General features: G+C 36.5%; 2 protein-coding genes across 3 annotated transcripts in view; both read right to left on the reverse strand.

Moving 5' to 3' along the window:
• LOC134795538 (activating transcription factor of chaperone) overlaps positions 1-18,976 on the reverse strand; it is a 197,947-nt gene that overhangs the window by 14,985 nt on the left and 163,986 nt on the right. Inside the window, exons 1-3 of one of the 2 annotated variants that reach the window (XM_063767426.1) lie at positions 13,702-13,859; positions 10,457-10,583; positions 9,180-9,301 (exon numbers count right to left, since the gene is read on the reverse strand). In XM_063767426.1, coding sequence (XP_063623496.1) covers positions 9,180-9,282 — 103 coding nt within the window. In that variant the 5' untranslated portion in view covers positions 9,283-9,301; positions 10,457-10,583; positions 13,702-13,859. Of the gene's footprint in view, positions 1-9,179; positions 9,302-10,456; positions 10,584-13,701; positions 13,860-18,976 lie in introns of those variants that run through there. The other variant, XM_063767427.1, reaches the window with a different exon arrangement.
• LOC134795433 (DNA polymerase delta subunit 2) lies at positions 15,184-18,969 on the reverse strand. Its single transcript, XM_063767270.1, has 8 exons — positions 18,523-18,969; positions 18,290-18,411; positions 17,969-18,062; positions 17,555-17,706; positions 17,169-17,345; positions 16,827-16,898; positions 15,431-15,667; positions 15,184-15,346 (listed from the first exon to the last, which is right to left on the reverse strand). Exons 1-8 carry the CDS (start codon positions 18,882-18,884, stop codon positions 15,234-15,236), a joined length of 1,329 nt encoding a protein of 442 aa, XP_063623340.1. The 5' UTR covers positions 18,885-18,969; the 3' UTR covers positions 15,184-15,233.

Below are 18,976 nucleotides of genomic sequence, written 5' to 3' on the forward strand. Positions count from 1 at the left end.
AATAACTAGTGGCTCTGTGACTTATAGTCCTCGCAAGTGTAAATCCGCCATTTTGATAAAAAATCAGAAAATGAATCGACAAAAAAACCATAGGCAGTATAAGTAGGTAAGCCACAAGGTTAAGAGAAACAATTTTTTAAGATAAGCGTATCATGGGAGAGACAAAATACTGAAATTTAAGGTGTTTCGTGAAAACAGTAGGCAAGACTCAACACGTTTAAGAGTCAGTTACAAAGTCTTACCTTGATAAGTGAAAGAACCATTGCATATACATTTTTTACATGGAAGATGGGATGAGGAGCATACTCGAGAAGATTTTGAGAATAGTTGATGGGTATGGGAATATTTGTCCATTTGTCCCCGCCGCACGTGATCGCCGCTATACATGAGCGCGGGGGCGGATGGGAATGAATCATATGAATGCACCTATTCCCATCTATTCCCGGCGGGAACAAACGGGAATACAAAATACGCACATTTTTAACATTTAACCGGTCTGTTTAATTTTGGTCGACTAGCCGTAAGTTTGTCATACCTACCCTAACAAAATTAGGGTAAATGAGCCTCAAGAACTTCGCCTGCATATTGCTGGGCTGGGCAGTAACTCTTTAAATATCCGAATCCTATCCTTCGAATTTTAACAAAAAAAAAATGTTTCGAGTATATTCGCAGGAGAACCTGCGTAAGGTGACCCTTAAGAATTAAATTTCAATAAGGTGTATACATGCACCATATGTGCATGTATACTTTACATGCGATCAAAAATTTAGCAACCGCCTACTGATGGCCATAACATAACCTATCGAGCATAGTATATGAACAATGAATGACCAGAGGTCAAGACCAATCTGATCAACTAATAAAAGGGTCCAAAAATTCCCCATATTGTTCTGGACAGTCCTCAAATAGCTTAAACGATTTTTCTGTGGCCCTACTATTCGGTCTTGTTTCAAATAACAGAAATGGTACCCTGTTATTTAAAACAAGATGTAGCAAGTGGCAAAACATATTTTTATTGTATATAAGATAAACAGTGGAAAGAGCAGAATGAAACCCTAATCAATAACATCGGTCTATAGATGGTTAAATGAAAAACAAATATGTTTTGCAAGAGAATGACGTGATACGTTATCAGCTACAATCCAGTTGCTAGCTGACCGCCTGTTTAAGACACACCCACGAATTCGACCTAGTGATAACTGGATGGAAACTTTATATAACAATCAAGATTAAAATTTAAATTTAAGATATTAAGTACATAATTCCTTATCTTTACTATCTCTACTAACTTAGGATTTCAAATCAGTTCTATGTCTATAATTAAACATTATCTGTTATTTTTTTTTAGTTGTGTTTTACATCTCAGATACTAAAATGGTAATTCAATTGTTAAATTAAATGCCCAATCAATTATATCAATTTTGTACTAATATGACCGATCGGCGGGAAAAATTAGAGCAATAGGTTTAGGTTTAAAGACATTTATTCTCATAAAGACAATACAATACATCACTGACATGATATGATGTCAGTGATGATATGAGAACATATTTAAAAATACATATTTACATCTATTTTCAACTATTTATTTATTTATTTTTAATAGAACTATAGTATCAAGGAAATAAAAACAAAGATTACAATTGATATGAATAATTTGCATTAGTCACTTTCATCATGGTAATTCACATTTTATTTGAAATCCAAATCTAAGTATTATTTATTAGTTTTATTACCGAAAGACTTAGCAAAATACAAATATTTGTTCATAGTAAAGATAACTTATGATATGTTCGACTCTAATCTCCATTAGAATAATAAGTTATATGTTCAACGGATAGTAATCATGCATAAAGTTCGTGATCACCATAATACATAGCGTTTTAAAGGACAGTTCAGAACTATATCTAAGATGCTCGAGGCCATATTAAATATATTAAAAACGGGTCACTCACGTCGTCGTCGTCGGGTCGTTTTTAATATATTTAATATGTCTTTGTCTCACGGAAGTTTTGTTATTAAAATGCTCGAGGCCAATTCCAACATTATGGACGTTGTCTAGATTGAGCCCTGTGGCTGGCCAGGTCGAACTTGCTCTTAAATACTCTATTGCAGGCGTGACAATAAAGTTGGCCAGCTGCGTTGAATATGTATGTAGGTACATTGTACAAGGTGGTTGGTTGGTGTATAAATAACCCTTGAAAAGATAGACTGTCACACCTCATCCTATTAGTATTATGTAAAAGATAAACGGTGAGAACATTATACATAGGTCACTTCTAAAGTTTTAAAAAATAGAATACTGCTAGCCTAGTGTAACCATTGCGTAGAAACCATAGAGATGATGGTTGCTACACTGTCTATTTAGCAACAAGACATGGAAACGTACAGTAACGAGCTTATTTCGATAACATCTCGGTAATATTACTGACCTTATTCCTATCGTTATCGTGTGCATGAGGTGAATTCGTGGGGGGTGGTGCGACAGCATCCAACAGTGATTAAATGCGGCGGACACAATAAACTTATAATTAGATAAATGAAGCACGTTCGTCGCAAATTAGACCCCCTGCAGATAATCCCGTGAACCCTTAACATCAGTCTTCACTGCGCAGTTATTAAAATGTAACGTCAAATGGCATATTAAAAATAGAACGAAACATGTGTTGCAGAAAAATCATATTTGACAATAAAGAACCGACTTCACAAAACAGTAAAAAGTGCCATAATTTTATGGCTCTTTACCAGTATAATGTTTTGTGAAAGCCGCGGACGGACAGACTATGCCTTTAAAAACACTGATGTAAACTTTCACGATTGTTACGTTATTATTTACGAAAACGGGACGTAATCGCGTTTAATTAAGGTCTAAAATTACCTCTAACGTCAAGCCGATTATTTCGAGTTTAGCCAGTCTTCTCCGAGACCATGGGGACGACGCCGTCCTTGACACGTCGAAAGTAATTTTAAAACTTAATATTTTTCGTAAACAATAATTTGCTTTTTAAGACACTGGCCATTGGTTCTTGTCAGAGATAAGCCTCATACTGAAGCTCGGCCTTTGCTCTCACATGAATAAGCGTCGCAGGAAAGCTCTAGAGCATCTTCGCTTACACTTGGACATTGGTTGGCTCCGCCTTCGGCCTCGCACGGTAGCCCGCTACGGTTGGAAGTTCTGGGCGGCCTTATGCGAAGCACGGCCTTCGGATTCGCTTACACTTGACCATTGTTTATTCCAAGGTCTGCTCTAATTATATTCAATATATGTACACTGTTACTCTTGGGCAGGTGTATAAGTCATGTTACCTAAGTTGGCGATTATTTGGGTTTTGTGATTATTGTGAACCACAGCAGGTTTTAATCGCATAGTTGGCCAGGATAGCAAGCAATGATAGATATAGGTAATTTCGGTTATTTCGTTTAGGCGAGCTTTGATAAAGGATAAAGGTGACATTCGGATGGCGACTGCAGCAGCATTACTGTTGCAACGTTACTGCTGCAGCACTGTCAATTTCGGTGATAAAATGTGACGGGATTGAAAATTATATCCTCCGCAGTAATGCGGCAAAGAACGTAGTGACGTGGTAAATTGAGTGCAATTTACCAAGAAAATTCAATGTAATATTGATGACCCTAGGGGAGAGGGGACACCATGATCTAAAATTGGTTAGCGCCACCTGCACCATCCCACTAACCCGGGGTTACCAGGTTAAACCTGGAGTTACCATGGTCACCATTACAATTTGATTTGACTCTGGGTTAACGGTTTAACTGGTTAACCCCGGGTTAGTGGGATGACGCAAGTGGCCCTTAGAACATTAAAATATTTTAATCCGGCACTGGACAGACGGACAGACAGACGGACATGGCGACTTATTGGTAGTCCCCACTCTTACAGTGACGCATATGGTATCTATGACGATAAAAAAATAATCACGTACACTTTCTGTAGGTTGAGTATAACGCCATCTCTCGAGAGGTATGGTGAACTTTTTCTACATTAAACAAGAGCGTACGCAGACATTTTCACGACAAGGAGCAGCAGTTTTCAGACAAATACCTATATGGCGAATCAAGTTTTTTTCAAATCATTTAACCTTTCAGAGCCAGATGTCTCGTCAGAAAAATCTTTCAGTCTACCGCCTACCGGAGGTCGACTACGGCTATCATGAGGGATATACGTTGGTATACCTACGGACGTTAGACACAGCCGCGCGAAATAATGAGCTTGTGCTCTGTTTAAATTATGTCTGAAGATTTCTGAGCCATGAGTTACGTCTTCGCCCGAATGGTTATTTCCCTTAAATCTTTCCTGAATAATGAGTTGAAGGAGTTCATACTTCTCCTGTCGCATGATATGGAACCAAGGTATTGCAGCTTGCGTTTTTTAACTAGCTTTAAAACCTCGACCTCTTATTTACTAACTGCAGCACTCTCTCGTTAGATATTCTATCCCTGTATGATATTTTCAGGATTCTTCTTTTGATGATCTTGTTTTCTGTCCAAGCGTCAGTAGAATTCTTCAGCGAACGGTTGCAGATGTCAGAGTTTCATGAAACCATTACGCGCCTGTTCAATCCGACATTTAATTTCGACGCTGTGATTACAATGCATCCTAGGTACCTACTTTTAATACTGAACTCTTTAATTTGAACTACCTGATTTCTTACAACTAATACCTGATCAAATAAATAATCAGTTTTAATTCAAATTAAGAGGCCATCCAGTGAGTTTCGTAAGGTGACGAAAATAGGTCACGTTCATAAAACTTGTTTTAACCAAATAGATACGAAATGGATATAAAGGTTTAATACTATCAGCTAATTTACAGACAAGAGCTAAATTTACTATAATAAACATACCACGTGTAGATAACTGTCCTTTACATGTGCCTTCTTTAATACATTACAGATATCGTTATTGTCTACTACGTCTTCAGTTAATTCGAGCATAAAAAGCGTCGGGGCAGAGGTTAGATACTGTTATCGAGACAAAGTCTGGCTCGGGAGCGCAGGCACTTGATACATCTTAAGATAACGCGATAAGGGAGTGGTTAACAGGATGTGATAACATAGATGTATTCTTATTTGACGTAATATCAGTTTTAAAGTTAAATGAATCCTAAGATTTATTTATTTGGTTGAGATGACGTATCGCAAGCTCATTTGTTTACACTATTGAGCAACTTTTAACTAAGTAGTTAGTCGTGTTAGTTAACAAATATTGTTTTGATCACAAAACAAGAGACGTGCGGGCTTGGAGCGTGCGTTTGGTGGCCGAGGCGTAATGGTAATTAATTAAGCCTAACGACACATACGTTTCCAGGTTACTAATTTATTTAACACGTTCTGCCTTATCTACTAGGTATTCCATCTTAACGCCTTCACGGATTTTACTATTTTCCAAATAAATTACAATTACACTTGTACCTCCCGCAAAGTGTTAATGTAATAAGAAATGTCATATTTATTATGGCATTTAACTGCTTTATTTGTTGCCGAAATGTGCTGGCCTGATCACGATCAGGTGATGAGTGATAACACTGATAACACTTGTTAAAAATGTACTTCCAAGTTGCATCATATAAAATTAAACAAGGGGTTAATGCTCCTAAGATAAAAAGTCGTACGAATATACAAAAAATAAACTGTATGTGCCTAATGAATCTAATTATACACGGGTCAAATTCTACTAATAGCGCGAAGAAACGAAACTGAATTCAATGACATTTATCATAGTGAGCGTTCCTTGCTTGTATAATATATTCGTGTAAACCAGCGAAGTAAGTAAAGCGCCTTTTACTGACTGCCTAAATACTACTACATAGTACAGAAATAATGTAGGTATCCTATTTCTTAGCTAAACTCAGAATTATATTAGAAAACACTATAAATGCAACATTACCCCTGTCACCAAATTATCTGCACCAACAATATCTGTTGTCTAAGTCTGCTATTTGTACTTTCCTATAATGTGCAATAAAGTTGAAACAATTGAATGCCTGAGCATCAGTCAAAGTTATAATTATTAATCCATAGCGTACGAAAGCGTGTTCGTACGTAGGTAATTGGTAAGGAAAATCGGAATATACCCTTTATCATAATCGGAATCGTAAGGCGACATAATTGGTTTGGCATTGAGTGAGACTGCACCGCGCTGTTTTTGTGAGGGCTTAATTGCCGTTCAAGGATAACATGTGCAGTTCACTCCACAATTTGTTCGCGGAATTTTATGGATCAATAGCAGTTGGACCACATTCACGATAAGTATTTAGTATCTAAATTCTAAAGGATACCGTTGTTAAACGACCAACTTACTGGTGGTAAGGTTGACTGCCAGTAATTAATTGCAATGACTTTTTAAGTAACTTGCAAAAAGGAGGAGGTTCTCAACGATCAGAGACTATGGTTTCGATACTTGACGATGAGAAATTAAATGTGCTATGGGGAATAAACAATACAATAAAAGTACAGTAGGAAAAGTATACATTAATTAGAAAGGTCATGGCATATATTAAACTCATGGGTCTGGTCTAATATTAATACGAGCTAATCACAGAGTCAATTCACCAAATCTGAGTGACAGGAAACATGTTTCAATCACACTACGACAAATTTCATTTGTTTAATTCATACAATTGACGCGAATTTCGAACCAAATCTATACCTAAATTTCGCATGTGGGCGTGACACCAATAATATATTATTGCCCCACATTGGTGGGGCAATAATATATTATTGCCCCGCATTGGTGGGGCTTGGTGGGCAACAATGAACCTGATGAAATGCGTAGGTTGTTTTTGTTAAATTGTCAGGAATGTTGCTTTGACGTCCTAATGACAACATGCCATTATGCCGCATAAATTAACTCATTAGGTCTTACACTCGTCTGTCGTACAAAATATCCATAAAATCTAATATTTAGTACTCAAGATTTTTTTAGACAAGCCAAATTGAAGAAAAAAAGAAAAATACTTTGAATGCAGTTTCGTTTCTTTTTAAAAATAAAGGAATGTCTCCTTTAAGTAAAATGAGCCACTTAAGGATTTAAGGTACCTAGTTTCCCTCCAGGGCCCGACTTATCTTTTCACACTGTATATGTTAATATTATTATGTTATGTTAAAATGTGTTCCTGGTTTGTTTTTCGATTGTTTACATGTTTCTTCATTTACTTTTTGCATGAAGAACGTTTTGAACATGAATATAGTTATTTGTACAACAAGAGATCAAAGTTTGATATTTCTCCGAGTGCTTATTTTGAGTCCCGTGCAAGCGAAAGATTCTATAATAGATTCACGAGCGTAGCGAGTGAATCTAATTTAGAATCTTGAGCGTAGTAAGGGATTCAAAAGCGCACGAGATGTAAATAACTTTGATCTCGTGTAGTACACAAAATTTTTCACCCTAAGCAGTGAGAACATACCTAGAGGGACAGAGATAATAGAACCCAAGTATATCGAACTTGTATTAGATCCCGCATGTTGAAATGACATTTGACTATAAAGGTCACTTGAATGTCATTTTGTCTCCCTCAGTGAGCAAAATCGCATTTTGCTCACTGTTTTTAAGAAACAAAGTACTCTTGTTCGAGCTGCTGAGGTGAAAAATGATTTCTATATCTATAAACACGATACTCCTCATGCCACTGCCATTGCCACTCGCGCTGCCGGGCGCTCCCCAAAAGATCGGCTTTTCGTGCGGAAGTCAAAGGACCGGCAGCGCGAGCGGCAGTGTGTTCACATTCAGCTCCGTCGCTCAGTACTTGCCGAGCATCTGGAGGAGAAAGACGGTTGCCATTGCCGAAACTCGAAACCGAAGTGAGTGATACCACTCACTTCGGTTTCGATATACATAGGGCAGTATGTAAACACACACTCGAGCTCGATCGTGCTGCAGCAGTATTTAGGGAATTATTGACGGCAGCGGCAGGGGCTGAATGTAAATGTAGTATTGAACGGGGTATTTAATCTTTGCCCTGGCTCCTTTTTTTCGTATAGAACCTCCTAATTTGTAGCCTAGGTCATCTGGACCATAAAACGAACTGATAAACATTCCATTTATCAAAATTGGCTAGACAGATACTGTTTCTATAGGTCAGGCATGTTTAAATACCTATCTATGGAATACGTTAAAATGTGTGAAATATAATAACAATAAGTAATACCAATGCTTTGCTGTAGTCATATTCAAAATCTGTTTAATCGCTAGTGATAGTAGTAACACAGTAATAAAACAATATCGATAGTTGAAGGTTCTGGCACCTTTACCCTTTACATGGAGCATATATGTCTATATCAAACGCATACCGATCGATGTTGCATCCGAAACCATTGATGCCAATAAACAATTACAACATATTCATAAAATGTGTCACTCCACGAGAAGAGTAACACACGAGTCACCATGTTATAGCGTCTTGCTTGAATTATTTTATCTGTAGTACAATATTCGTAGCTTTATTCGGACACGTCACGTCATTAATGTCATTATAGTAAGAGTTGGTTGCACAGACACGTGTAAGGACAGTCATTTGCAATAATAATTTAACAAATATGTCGCTCGCTTTTATAGCTCTGCAAAAATGTATTGTCAGACATTTTGTGCGTGTCATGTGGTGTGCACTAACTAATCAAGATATCTGTGTGATATGCTTGTAGGTATTAATCGATTGCTCAGTGCAAAGAAGGATCTTAAAATAAAAAGAAAATGAGCTGTGCATTACTGCACAACTTAAATCCATGTTCCTAGTTCTATCATCGGACGTGCGTGGAGAATAAAATGCATCCGTACGTTGTTATACCATTTAATCGTACGTGGCCCGTGCGTACGTTTGTATTAAAAATAACAAAGCAAATAGCTACGTGAAAGAAGAATAAATGTCTCTCCCGTCTTCTCGTCTGTAATAGGTCTCTTTTGTAAGAGTGAATGGGATTACTGAACCTATGAGCTGCATCTTAAGTTTTTATGTCCCTTTCCCTTTGCGTGAGACAATTGTAAGTAAACACCAAACGAATTTCGTAACAGAGCAACGATTTCATAGTTTGAATGAAACTGTAAATTACAAATAGCTAAATCTAAAGTTCCGTAAGTTGTCATTGTCACCTAATCCGCCAATACTTTGCAACCTTACCCAACTGCTGTAGTAAGAACAAAGTAATAAAATAAATAAAAGTACACACCATCGTTGTTAAGGAGGTCGGTATCGAGCAGCAAGGAGCACTCTTCATTCGTAAGCAGGCCGTCGGCCGAAGCCAGCGACCAGTCCCACACGCTCGCACTCATTCTTGGCGGTTTGTTTGCTCTGAAAATTTTAACAGGCATTCGAATTAGTAGTATAATTATAGTAGATATGATTTAGTTCGGAATAATTCGTCAAGGTAGGCAATGTGGTACGCATTTGACAATACTTCATACATCAATATCAGAATAGTTGTAACAAATAAAAAAAAACTTAGTTCCAATGGAGTTTCATATTTCATTCATTGTATCATGTCATTATTCAATAAATTGTCTTTATATTAATTTGCCCTTTTACTTTCAAGTCATGGTCAATATTGTCTCTGTTATTCTGAATCAATCTCTGAGACAGACTGAAACGCAAATAAGTCTCGCCAATAATTGCTTATTAGCACAACTTAGATATCTGGTCAAAATAACACTAACACTAATAAATATAATACTAAGAATAGGTTGTTTGTTAGGTTTTACAAATACATGTGTAGGTACCTATGTATTGAATATTGACAATCATTTAGACAGCCTCTTAGCCAAGCCGGTGTGACCCTGCCTACGAAACAGGAGTTAGGGTTAGTTATTTGTGTCTGAGTTCTGGGTGTTTTCTATTCATATATTTATACATAACTATACATATAATGTATATATCGACGTATAGTACCCACGACACAAGCCTTATTCAACTTACTGTGGGACTAGCTCGATCTGTGAAAAATTGTCCCATATTTTTTATTTATTTATTTACTTAAAAATTAAATTAAATAAATAAATATTAGGGGACATCTTACACAGATCAACCTAGCCCCAAACTAAGCAAAGCTTGTACTATGGCTGCTAGGCGACGATATACATACTTATATAGATAAATACATACTTATATATATAGAAAACACCCATGACTCAGGAACAAATATGAGTCTTCATCCCACAAATAAATGCCCTTACTGGGATTCGAACCCAGGACCATCGGCTTCGCAGGCAGGGTCACTACCCACTAGGCCAGACCGGTCGTCAAATCAATTCATAATACAAATTGAAGAAATAAGATATACCTAAACGAAAATCAAATTGAATTGTCTTTAACCGCTAAAGACGTCAAGTTACAGCCCAACCCAATATCAACCTTCGTGCATTCCGACAGTTTCACGAAGACGCGCCGCAACCGATAGCCGTTGCGTTCAAAGGGTTAAATACTTAAATATAGTAAAAAAGTTGTACTCACCAAGTATGCAGATACAAGCGCAGATGGATGATCAGATAAATCCGGTATTCGGAGGCTGATGGCGTCCAAGGTTGGTGATGAGAGTTGTTGGGGGACAAGGATGTCCGGTGAGGGCGCCATTTTGGCACTGAAATATACAAGTTGGGGTGTTATAGTAGTAACCTATACTGACCTTATGGTTAACATCAACAAGTTTAAAAGCACGTGGAAATCCTATTTCAATACACACACAATTTTGTTTTATTGGAATTCAATTCAACAGAGAACAAACTTCATAAGAGTGTTAAGATAGTGAGGCCAACAGGCCAATTCAAACGTACACTGACATCAAAATGACATCCAAATGATGCGATTCAGTTATCGCGCCTTTCGCTCGTACTTGTCCGTGCATGTATTGGCGCGAGCGAGACGCGCGATAACTAAATGACATATCATTCTGATGTCAGGTCAGGTCAGGTCGTTTTTAGCCTATTTTCTTAAACAACTTCTAAATTAACATAAAATTACAAAGAAATATATATTTGAGATTCTCCAAATAAGCCTCTAGTGGCCTCTACATTTGAATAAAACTCAATAAACACCGTGTTTTTTTAAACTCGCCTAACTTCGGGCTATGGCTAAGTACATTTATGGAAACTAAATGGCATTGTTAATTTTCAATACCTATTTTTTTTTTCATAAAAAGTGCTTATATAATGGATATAGCGTTGTTGTAACATGGGTATTAATATTATACATATTTAACTCAACCAAAAAACTTTTAACATATCAATATCATTTCGAACATCCATCGTTTGAGACAGTACTTCCGTTTAGTAGCAAATGTATTAACTCATGCTACTAATCAATATATAAACACTAAACAGGCCCTAAGGCACTTGCACACGGTTGGAAAACCCATATCAGAAAAAAAAAACTCTAAAAGTACGCCAAAAGGTACATCATAGCTGTCCCTTAGAATACTACGTTACCACCTATTTATGTATCTGTGATGAATGAATAAAGAATTGAATTGAGAATTAAAATGGAGTTAATTACTTAGAATACTGGTGTCTGTGAGAAAATTACTTAATTTAAGCTCATAAAGGACCCTTTGTAATTAACAGTTTGAAAAAAAAACTGGCCAAGTGCGAGTTGGGACTCGCGTTCAAGGGTTCCGTACATTAAGTCCGACTCACGCTTGACTGCACATTTCTAATAGGTTTTCCTGTCATCTATAGGTAAAGAATTATTTTGTGTATTTTTTTCAAAATTTTAGACCCAGTAGTTTCGGAAATAAAGAGGGGGAAGGGATGGTCATTTTTTGGCTATTTTCTTAAATAGGCTTGAGTCGGTCCTGAACTAAGAACTATTAAGAATGAAATCCCATCAAGGACCGAAAGGAACTAAATCTTTTTGCACGCTCTTAATCGGTCTTTAGGTCCTTTAGTTCAGTAGGATTCGAGAGCGCTTGACTGAGTGAAACGTAAAAGGGACGGAACGAAACGGTTGTCAATGTCGCTGGCACGAGTGTGAACGAGATGAAAGAACGACGTGACACTCCTAAGCCCGTAAAATATGAAGGAAAATCAAATATATTTCCACATATTTGATATTTTATTAATTATGTTAAGGTGTTTTAATGTTTAATACCGACACATCGTATCGTACAAGTTGAATTGGATTCAGTTACCAAAGATTGGAAAGAAAACAATGAAAAATCGACTCCTATTCATTCCCGGCTCTCAACGACCGAACTGAACTAAAGGAACTAAAAGGCCGAACTAGTTCGTTTGACCGATTGACCGAGAGCGGAGCGTTCTCTGTAGTGACCGAGCAGGCACAAGCCTATTCTTAAATAACTTCAAACCTCTGTATTTTAAAATTATAAAAAAAAATATTTGAAATTCTCAAGATGAGCTCTTTTATTAATTTGATATACAACACAATATAGTTTGATAAACTTTATTTTTAAACTTCTTCATTTACCCCCCACAAGTGGCCCGCATGTTTAAAATTCGTTTGTTTACGTAAGACGTCCTTCTTTGGCTCACGAATTTACATGTGTACCAAATGTCAACTTAATTGGTCCAGTACTTTTGGAGAAAATGGGCAGTGACAGACGGACAGACAGACAGACGCACAAGTGATCCTATAAGGGTTCCTTTTTTTTACTTTTGAGGAATTGAACCCTAAAAAGATGGTGTAGTTTGCAAACCTTTTAATTTTCTCATTTATGGGAAAGATATTATATTATGAGATTTATATCAACTGAATATTTGTAGCAAGCATTTTGGGGCTGTCCATAAATTACGTCATCGATTTTTGACGATTTTGGACCCCCCCCCCCCCTATAATCATCCAAAAATCATGCTTCAAATGACCCCATTTCCTCCTACTTCATGCTACCGTCATCCGATGTCCAGACCCCCCCCCCCTAATTTGAAATGACGTAATTTATGAATAGCCCCTTTATGCAGTATTAAAATGATTTATTTTAGCAAAATAATATTTTAAAATGTATAACACTTATATGTATGTATGTCCTGATTACACATGCACACAACAGCAATACTTTCTAATCAAAGCTCTTGCTTAACATGCCATGTCAACATGCCACAGATGCTGGCTTAGCATTGCTTAAGAGCACTTACAACACATTGCAATACTGGTGACAGGTGCATACTTAACAAGAGTATTTAAAGTATGCAAGAGATAATGTGCATTGTTAACAACGTTTACAGAATGTATAACACATTTAGGTTCTTTTTCAGATGTGTACAGGTGGATTTACGAAAACTGGCGTTGATTTTATATGAGAATTTTGAGTCCTGCACAAAGCTCGTGCCAGGCGTTATAAATAAGAATCAACTAAGTATAAAATTAGCTGTTAGATACTTTAAAAAGTTACAAGATATGATCGAATGTTACCTATGAGCTGAAAATAGTGTCATGAATAAACGTTATCTCTAACTATTACTAGATTAATACTGATATATATCTCAAATATAGTGCTGCTCGTATCGTCAAATATAGTTTCTTTCCGCATTACAGTAAATTGCACTGTGACGTCAACTGAATGCGTGAACTATGTACAGGCAAACAGCGATGCATTGTTGACGGACGTACACGAGCAAGTGGTTTGTTGATATGGCGTATACTTAGTCTCCCGCCATAAGTGAAAGCCAGCTTTGCTGGAATGCAATCCGCTACCATATAATGCGATCTATGAAAAACTGGTGATAACATTAAAAATCTGTACTTACAGCATTTTGATGTCTTGTGTGTAGGCACACGGGGGTGTGCAAAGTTTAGGGAACTAGAAACCCATCGTTAACACAATTAATAGTACGAGAAGAACAAATACACGTTTATTAGCTGTGGGCCATTGATGAGTAATGAACGAAGCCATGACATTTTCCTTAGAAGTGTCAATTTCGACGTTTTACGATTCCATTTTACGTAAGCAAGCCTTGTTCTGTTTAATTTTCATTATGATTGTCGGAATCGTCTACTATATGGTTGAACACAAAATATAATTTACAATTTAATCTCATGTTATTAATTAAAGTGCCAAGCATTCCTGTTTCAATGGTTCAATAAAATTCATACATGAAAATTCAAGGTTTCAAGAATCTGAAAACGAAACGAAACGTAGAAATATCTCTACGATAACCCCCACTCTCCTACTACGCAATAAATGAATGCATCCCACCCACAGCGAGCGAGAGCTGGAAATAAGATCATACTTTTAAAATAAAAAGAAATTCTTGTATCCATCCATAGGCTGTTATGAAATTGTAATTTTATATTAAATATTTCATAGCATAATATATTATGACGTTACTCGTTGCGCAATAGCACTGAAACTTTTTACATTGAGTTAGTTTTTCAAATGGCATAATAACGGTTAGCTTAGCGCAATATCGCTTCCCAGCATTTCTACAAAAATATTTTGGTTATTATTTTACGTTAATTAACACAGTTTTGTTCGTTATACTGCCCTGCTAAGCCAATAAGCTGTATCTCAGATAAAAATTTAATGCAAACATATACCTTACATTCTTTATCTGAAAATTCAATTTTTAACATCATTTGTTTTCGAGATACCGCTATTCGGCTTAGGAGGGCAGTAATTTTGTCAAGTTGCTTGATCCGTGAAATTGGACATTTTTTTAGGGTTCCGTACCTACCCAAAGGGTAAAAACGGGACCCTATTACTATTTAAGACTCCACTGTCCGTCCGTCTGTCTGTCTCCAGGCTGTAGGCACCTATCTCATGAACCGTGATAGCTAGACAGTTGAAATTTTCACAGATGATGTATTTCTGTTGCCGCTGTAACAACAAATACTAAAAAGTACGGAACCCTCGGTGGGCGAGTCCGACTCGCACTTGTCCGGTTTTTTAACAGTCTATTTCTCCTAATGGTGATACTCGTATTCCACCTGTCCAATGTGTGGGTATTTGCAGCTCACATTTTGCTTAGTGAGAGTCAAGAGAGTGAGACGCACTGCACAATTGCACATTGGACCAAGAAATTGAGCAGGTGAAATACCAACTAGGGTCGAAATTAGGGTGCTTCGAAAAAAAAAACATTTTATTGGGTCTCTACTACCACCTACTACCTATTACCGTGCAAAGTGGCTTGCTTATATCTCAGAATGCAGCCTTTGAGCAAAAAAGCTCCATTATTAGTAAGTAGATACGCCTAATGTACCCAACTACCCATCCAATGAAATGCGGTGTCATTCAGTAAATATGCATTATATTATAACAAAGAAAATATGTAATCAACACTTATGAAAATGACATACTATAACATTCTAAATTAGCTAAGTTAACGACTGCAACAGTTTTTGTAAGGCTAAAATCCGGAATACATACAAGTCTTACATGTTGTCCATTTTCACCTGAAACAGAAATACATATATTACTTTTAGAAAAAATCTACAATTAAATATATTTATACTGATTGATTTGAAAGTAAATCATACCCTCATATAAGTCCGTGGAAAATTCATTGCAGTTGCCAGTAAAGTAAACGGCAGGACAGTTATAGATAGTAAACGGGTCCGTGTCTATACAAGGTGTACACGGGACTGTGTCCGGGCAGGTCGGGGCCATGTGGCGCCATTGCAATGTCTTCCGCAGCACTTCCAGGGGATCATCAAGCTTGCTATAGCGCATGATGTCCTTCACTGGCTCGCCAGATGAACCTAAGCAAAGAAAACCTAAAAAAACAAACAAATTATCATAAAAGTTGGTCAATGTATAGGACACCAATTTTATTTATTACATAATTGACCGAAGCGAAGCGAAGGTCTACGTTTTGACTCGGGCATTTTGCTTTCGTATGTCCGAATGTTCTCCTCTACAGGTCGCAATTCTTAACCGATTCTCGTGAAATTTTGTGACCGAATTTTATGACTAAATAATTTTTTTTTGTCAATCCGGTTTTTGGAAATTTTTAAAAATGGCGGAGTCGTGATACCTGGCGCCTAAACAAATAGTCGTATCGATATCATAAGACTTTTTTCTTTTTGAAACATGTTTACAGAGTTAATAGCAAAAAATGCAGAAAAAAATTATCGCTGGTTTAGGCGGTATTTAGATATTTAATTTTAACTAATTTTAATTTGAGAAGGAGTAGCTAAATTTCGTCATCCCATCTAAGAACTATTTGGCTCAGTTTGTAAACGTTCGCTTTTTCTGTTTGCACAGAGGGTCTGGGTTCGATCCCCAGTAATTGTATGCTGGGATATTATAACTTTTTGTATTTTTTTACACATAAATTTCGTATTGTTTTTCTTTAATTTACTATACACCGTGTTTTTATTGAATTCCGTTAACTTCGGGGTATAGTTAAGTACGTTTATAAGAACTAAATGGCATAGTTAATTTTCAAAAAAAAAATTTTTTTTTGTTTTCTTTTTTGTTTTTTTTTTTGTTTAAAAAGTAATTAAATGTAGCATATAGCGTTGTTGTAACACGGGCATTACATTTAACTCAACCAAACAATTGAAATCTGTGACATATCAATGTCATTTCGTACATCAATCGACCGAGATTGTACTTAAGTTTAGTAGCAAATGTATGAACTCATTCTAAACACTAATCAATATGTAAGCCGGCCCTAAGGCAAGTGTACACGCTTGTAGAGGCCTTATAGCAAAAAAATAAATTATGGATTATCTCCGAAATGGACTTAATTAGAACATTGGTGTCTTTGAGAAAGTTACTTGATTTAAGCTCAGGAATGCACCCTTGAAATTAACGGAAATCAAAAAAAACACAGTGTATTTAAAGCTCTTAGCACCATGTTATTTCAAGCTCTGCTCGCGAGGTCTACAGCTCACAGAGCCACTAGTAATAATATAGGGTTAAAAATACCTGCAACATCACATTCATATGGGTTGGATACTCTATTGAATGATTTATATTCCATTGCCTTGGGGAAGAGGCCTGAAATAGAAATTTACAATATTAAAAATTGTACGTACAATTACATAATAATATATATTCGCTCCATGCATGACTGTGGCGCTGCCCTAGTGGGTGCGACATACTATATCGATTATTTGATAGTTAGCAGCTGCCAAATAGTATGAAGCTGTCGCCCCACGAAAGTTCATATTTCCACCACGTCGTGCGTTGGCGTCGCTTTATATTTTCCCCACCACCAACTTCGCCAGAACCAATAGAGAAAAACAGTTGGTCAAGAAAATAACATACAGTAATGAAAAGGTTTTTGTGGCAGCATAACTCCAGCAGGATCTTTGCATCCAGGCATGAGGTCCAGAGGAGCCACAGCACTGACAGCGGCACAGAAACCATCCACGGACTCCACTGATGAGATTACATTTGACTCCGTGACTGTAGTCTCACTGGACTGGCTTACAAATAATCCACCTGAAAAGACAACATGTACTTTATATTTTTAAATATTTCTACCTACTGTTCATCATTCTTAATTAGAAAGTCTAGTTCGCAGTAACCAGTTGCAAGCATACATCTAATTAGGAACAATTTGATAGTTAATAGCGACAAAAGAGTTTGGAGACAGTCTTCCCTTATAAACAATCTTCCCCACATTGAACTTAATCTATATTTTAACATACCAGCGACAACAACTCGAACTAGTTTGGAGAGTTGCTCCTGATACTGTGCAGTCCCGGACATGCCACATATCCACTCCACCAACAAGTGCAGCGAGAACAGATGCTCCGGTGAGTTGCCCGCCATGTTGAGACCAGAAGTCAGTACAATGTATCTGAAACAATGAACAATGAGTTAAGGCAGACTAGCCGGAAATTTGAATTTATATCCCAACTACACTTAAGAGTTATGACTAATGAAAATGGGTTCCTTTGCATGGACATTTTTATACAAGATGACCCATTTGTATTGAGTATAAGTATAAAGTTTGGCAAGTCACAGAGTCACACCAAGGATAATTAAAAGAAAGGTATATGAGACCCCTGCCCTAGCACATTGTTAGCAACAAAATTGTTATGTAGTAAAATTGCACATACTTATCAGAGTCCATCTTTGGCAAGGGTTTTTGTATGTTACAGCCAGCCCAGCAAATATCATTGATAGTGAATATTCCATCTTCATCTTCAGCACCTGTAAAATATGTTTTATATTAGAAATAAATAAGACTTTAGAATAAAAGCATGTTTGTACAGTAAATTTTAAAGATGTAATAGAACATTGTAAAAGTGAAAAAAAAATTTTTTTTTACAGTATCTACTTTCATTACTATATAAGAAAATAATCTTATATGTTGCATGTATTAACTTCACTGTAATAATATTTTGTTATATAGAATTCCACAAACTAAAAATACTTGCCTAATACTGCACAGACCACCCCTGTAACTACTTGATGCACATCAATACAGTCTCCAACTAATTTGATTCTTTGCAGTTCGTCTTCCAGTACAACAGTGTCTGTTTCATGAACAAAATGGGTTCTGCAAAAACAACAAACATTAAAAATAACAAATAAATTTATTATAAATACAGTAACAGTACAGCAAACTGCACAGCTGAAGCCGGGTGTACATTAAAAGGGCAATTCATACCTTGGCGGCTGAGGAATGATTTCTAATTGATCTGAAAGTTGTTTCAGTATACTAGGCTTTAATTCCTGGAGTTTAAACAGTGTTCCAATAATTACACAAGTAGTATTTTTTTCACGCAAATCGCAAAGTTTCAATATCTTGTACTTGTTAGTCCACTTCTTATATATAACTGGCTCTAAGATATTTCTAAATGTGTTCAGTCTAGCAGAGTATATATGGGCAAATTGTTTGGAGAAATCCCTGGAAACTTCATAAAATCGTTTTGAACAATCCTTATATTCCACGCTCTGTCTCTCTAACTCCAGTGGTTGAAATATCTTCTCAATTTTTGCAGATTTATCAGATTCCGTTTTAAATAACATATTTATGTATTGTTTGATGTTTGATATGAATACAATAAATTGTAGCAGAACTAGCAATAATTGGATTAACGAATAATCATCAAATTACGACA

This window comes from Cydia splendana, chromosome 12, assembly GCF_910591565.1.
Source record: "Cydia splendana chromosome 12, ilCydSple1.2, whole genome shotgun sequence".
NCBI lineage: Eukaryota > Metazoa > Arthropoda > Insecta > Lepidoptera > Tortricidae > Cydia > Cydia splendana.

Coding starts and splice junctions, on each gene's coding strand:
- LOC134795433 (XM_063767270.1), bottom strand. CDS start 18,884: ATGTTATTTAAAACGGAATCTGATAAATCTGCAAAAATTGAGAAGATA. Junction 17,707..17,968: donor CCAAAGATGGACTCTGATAA/GTATGTGCAATT, acceptor TCATTGTTTCAG/ATACATTGTACTGACTTCTG. Junction 15,668..16,826: donor ATATGAATGTGATGTTGCAG/GTATTTTTAACC, acceptor TTGTTTTTTTAG/GTTTTCTTTGCTTAGGTTCA.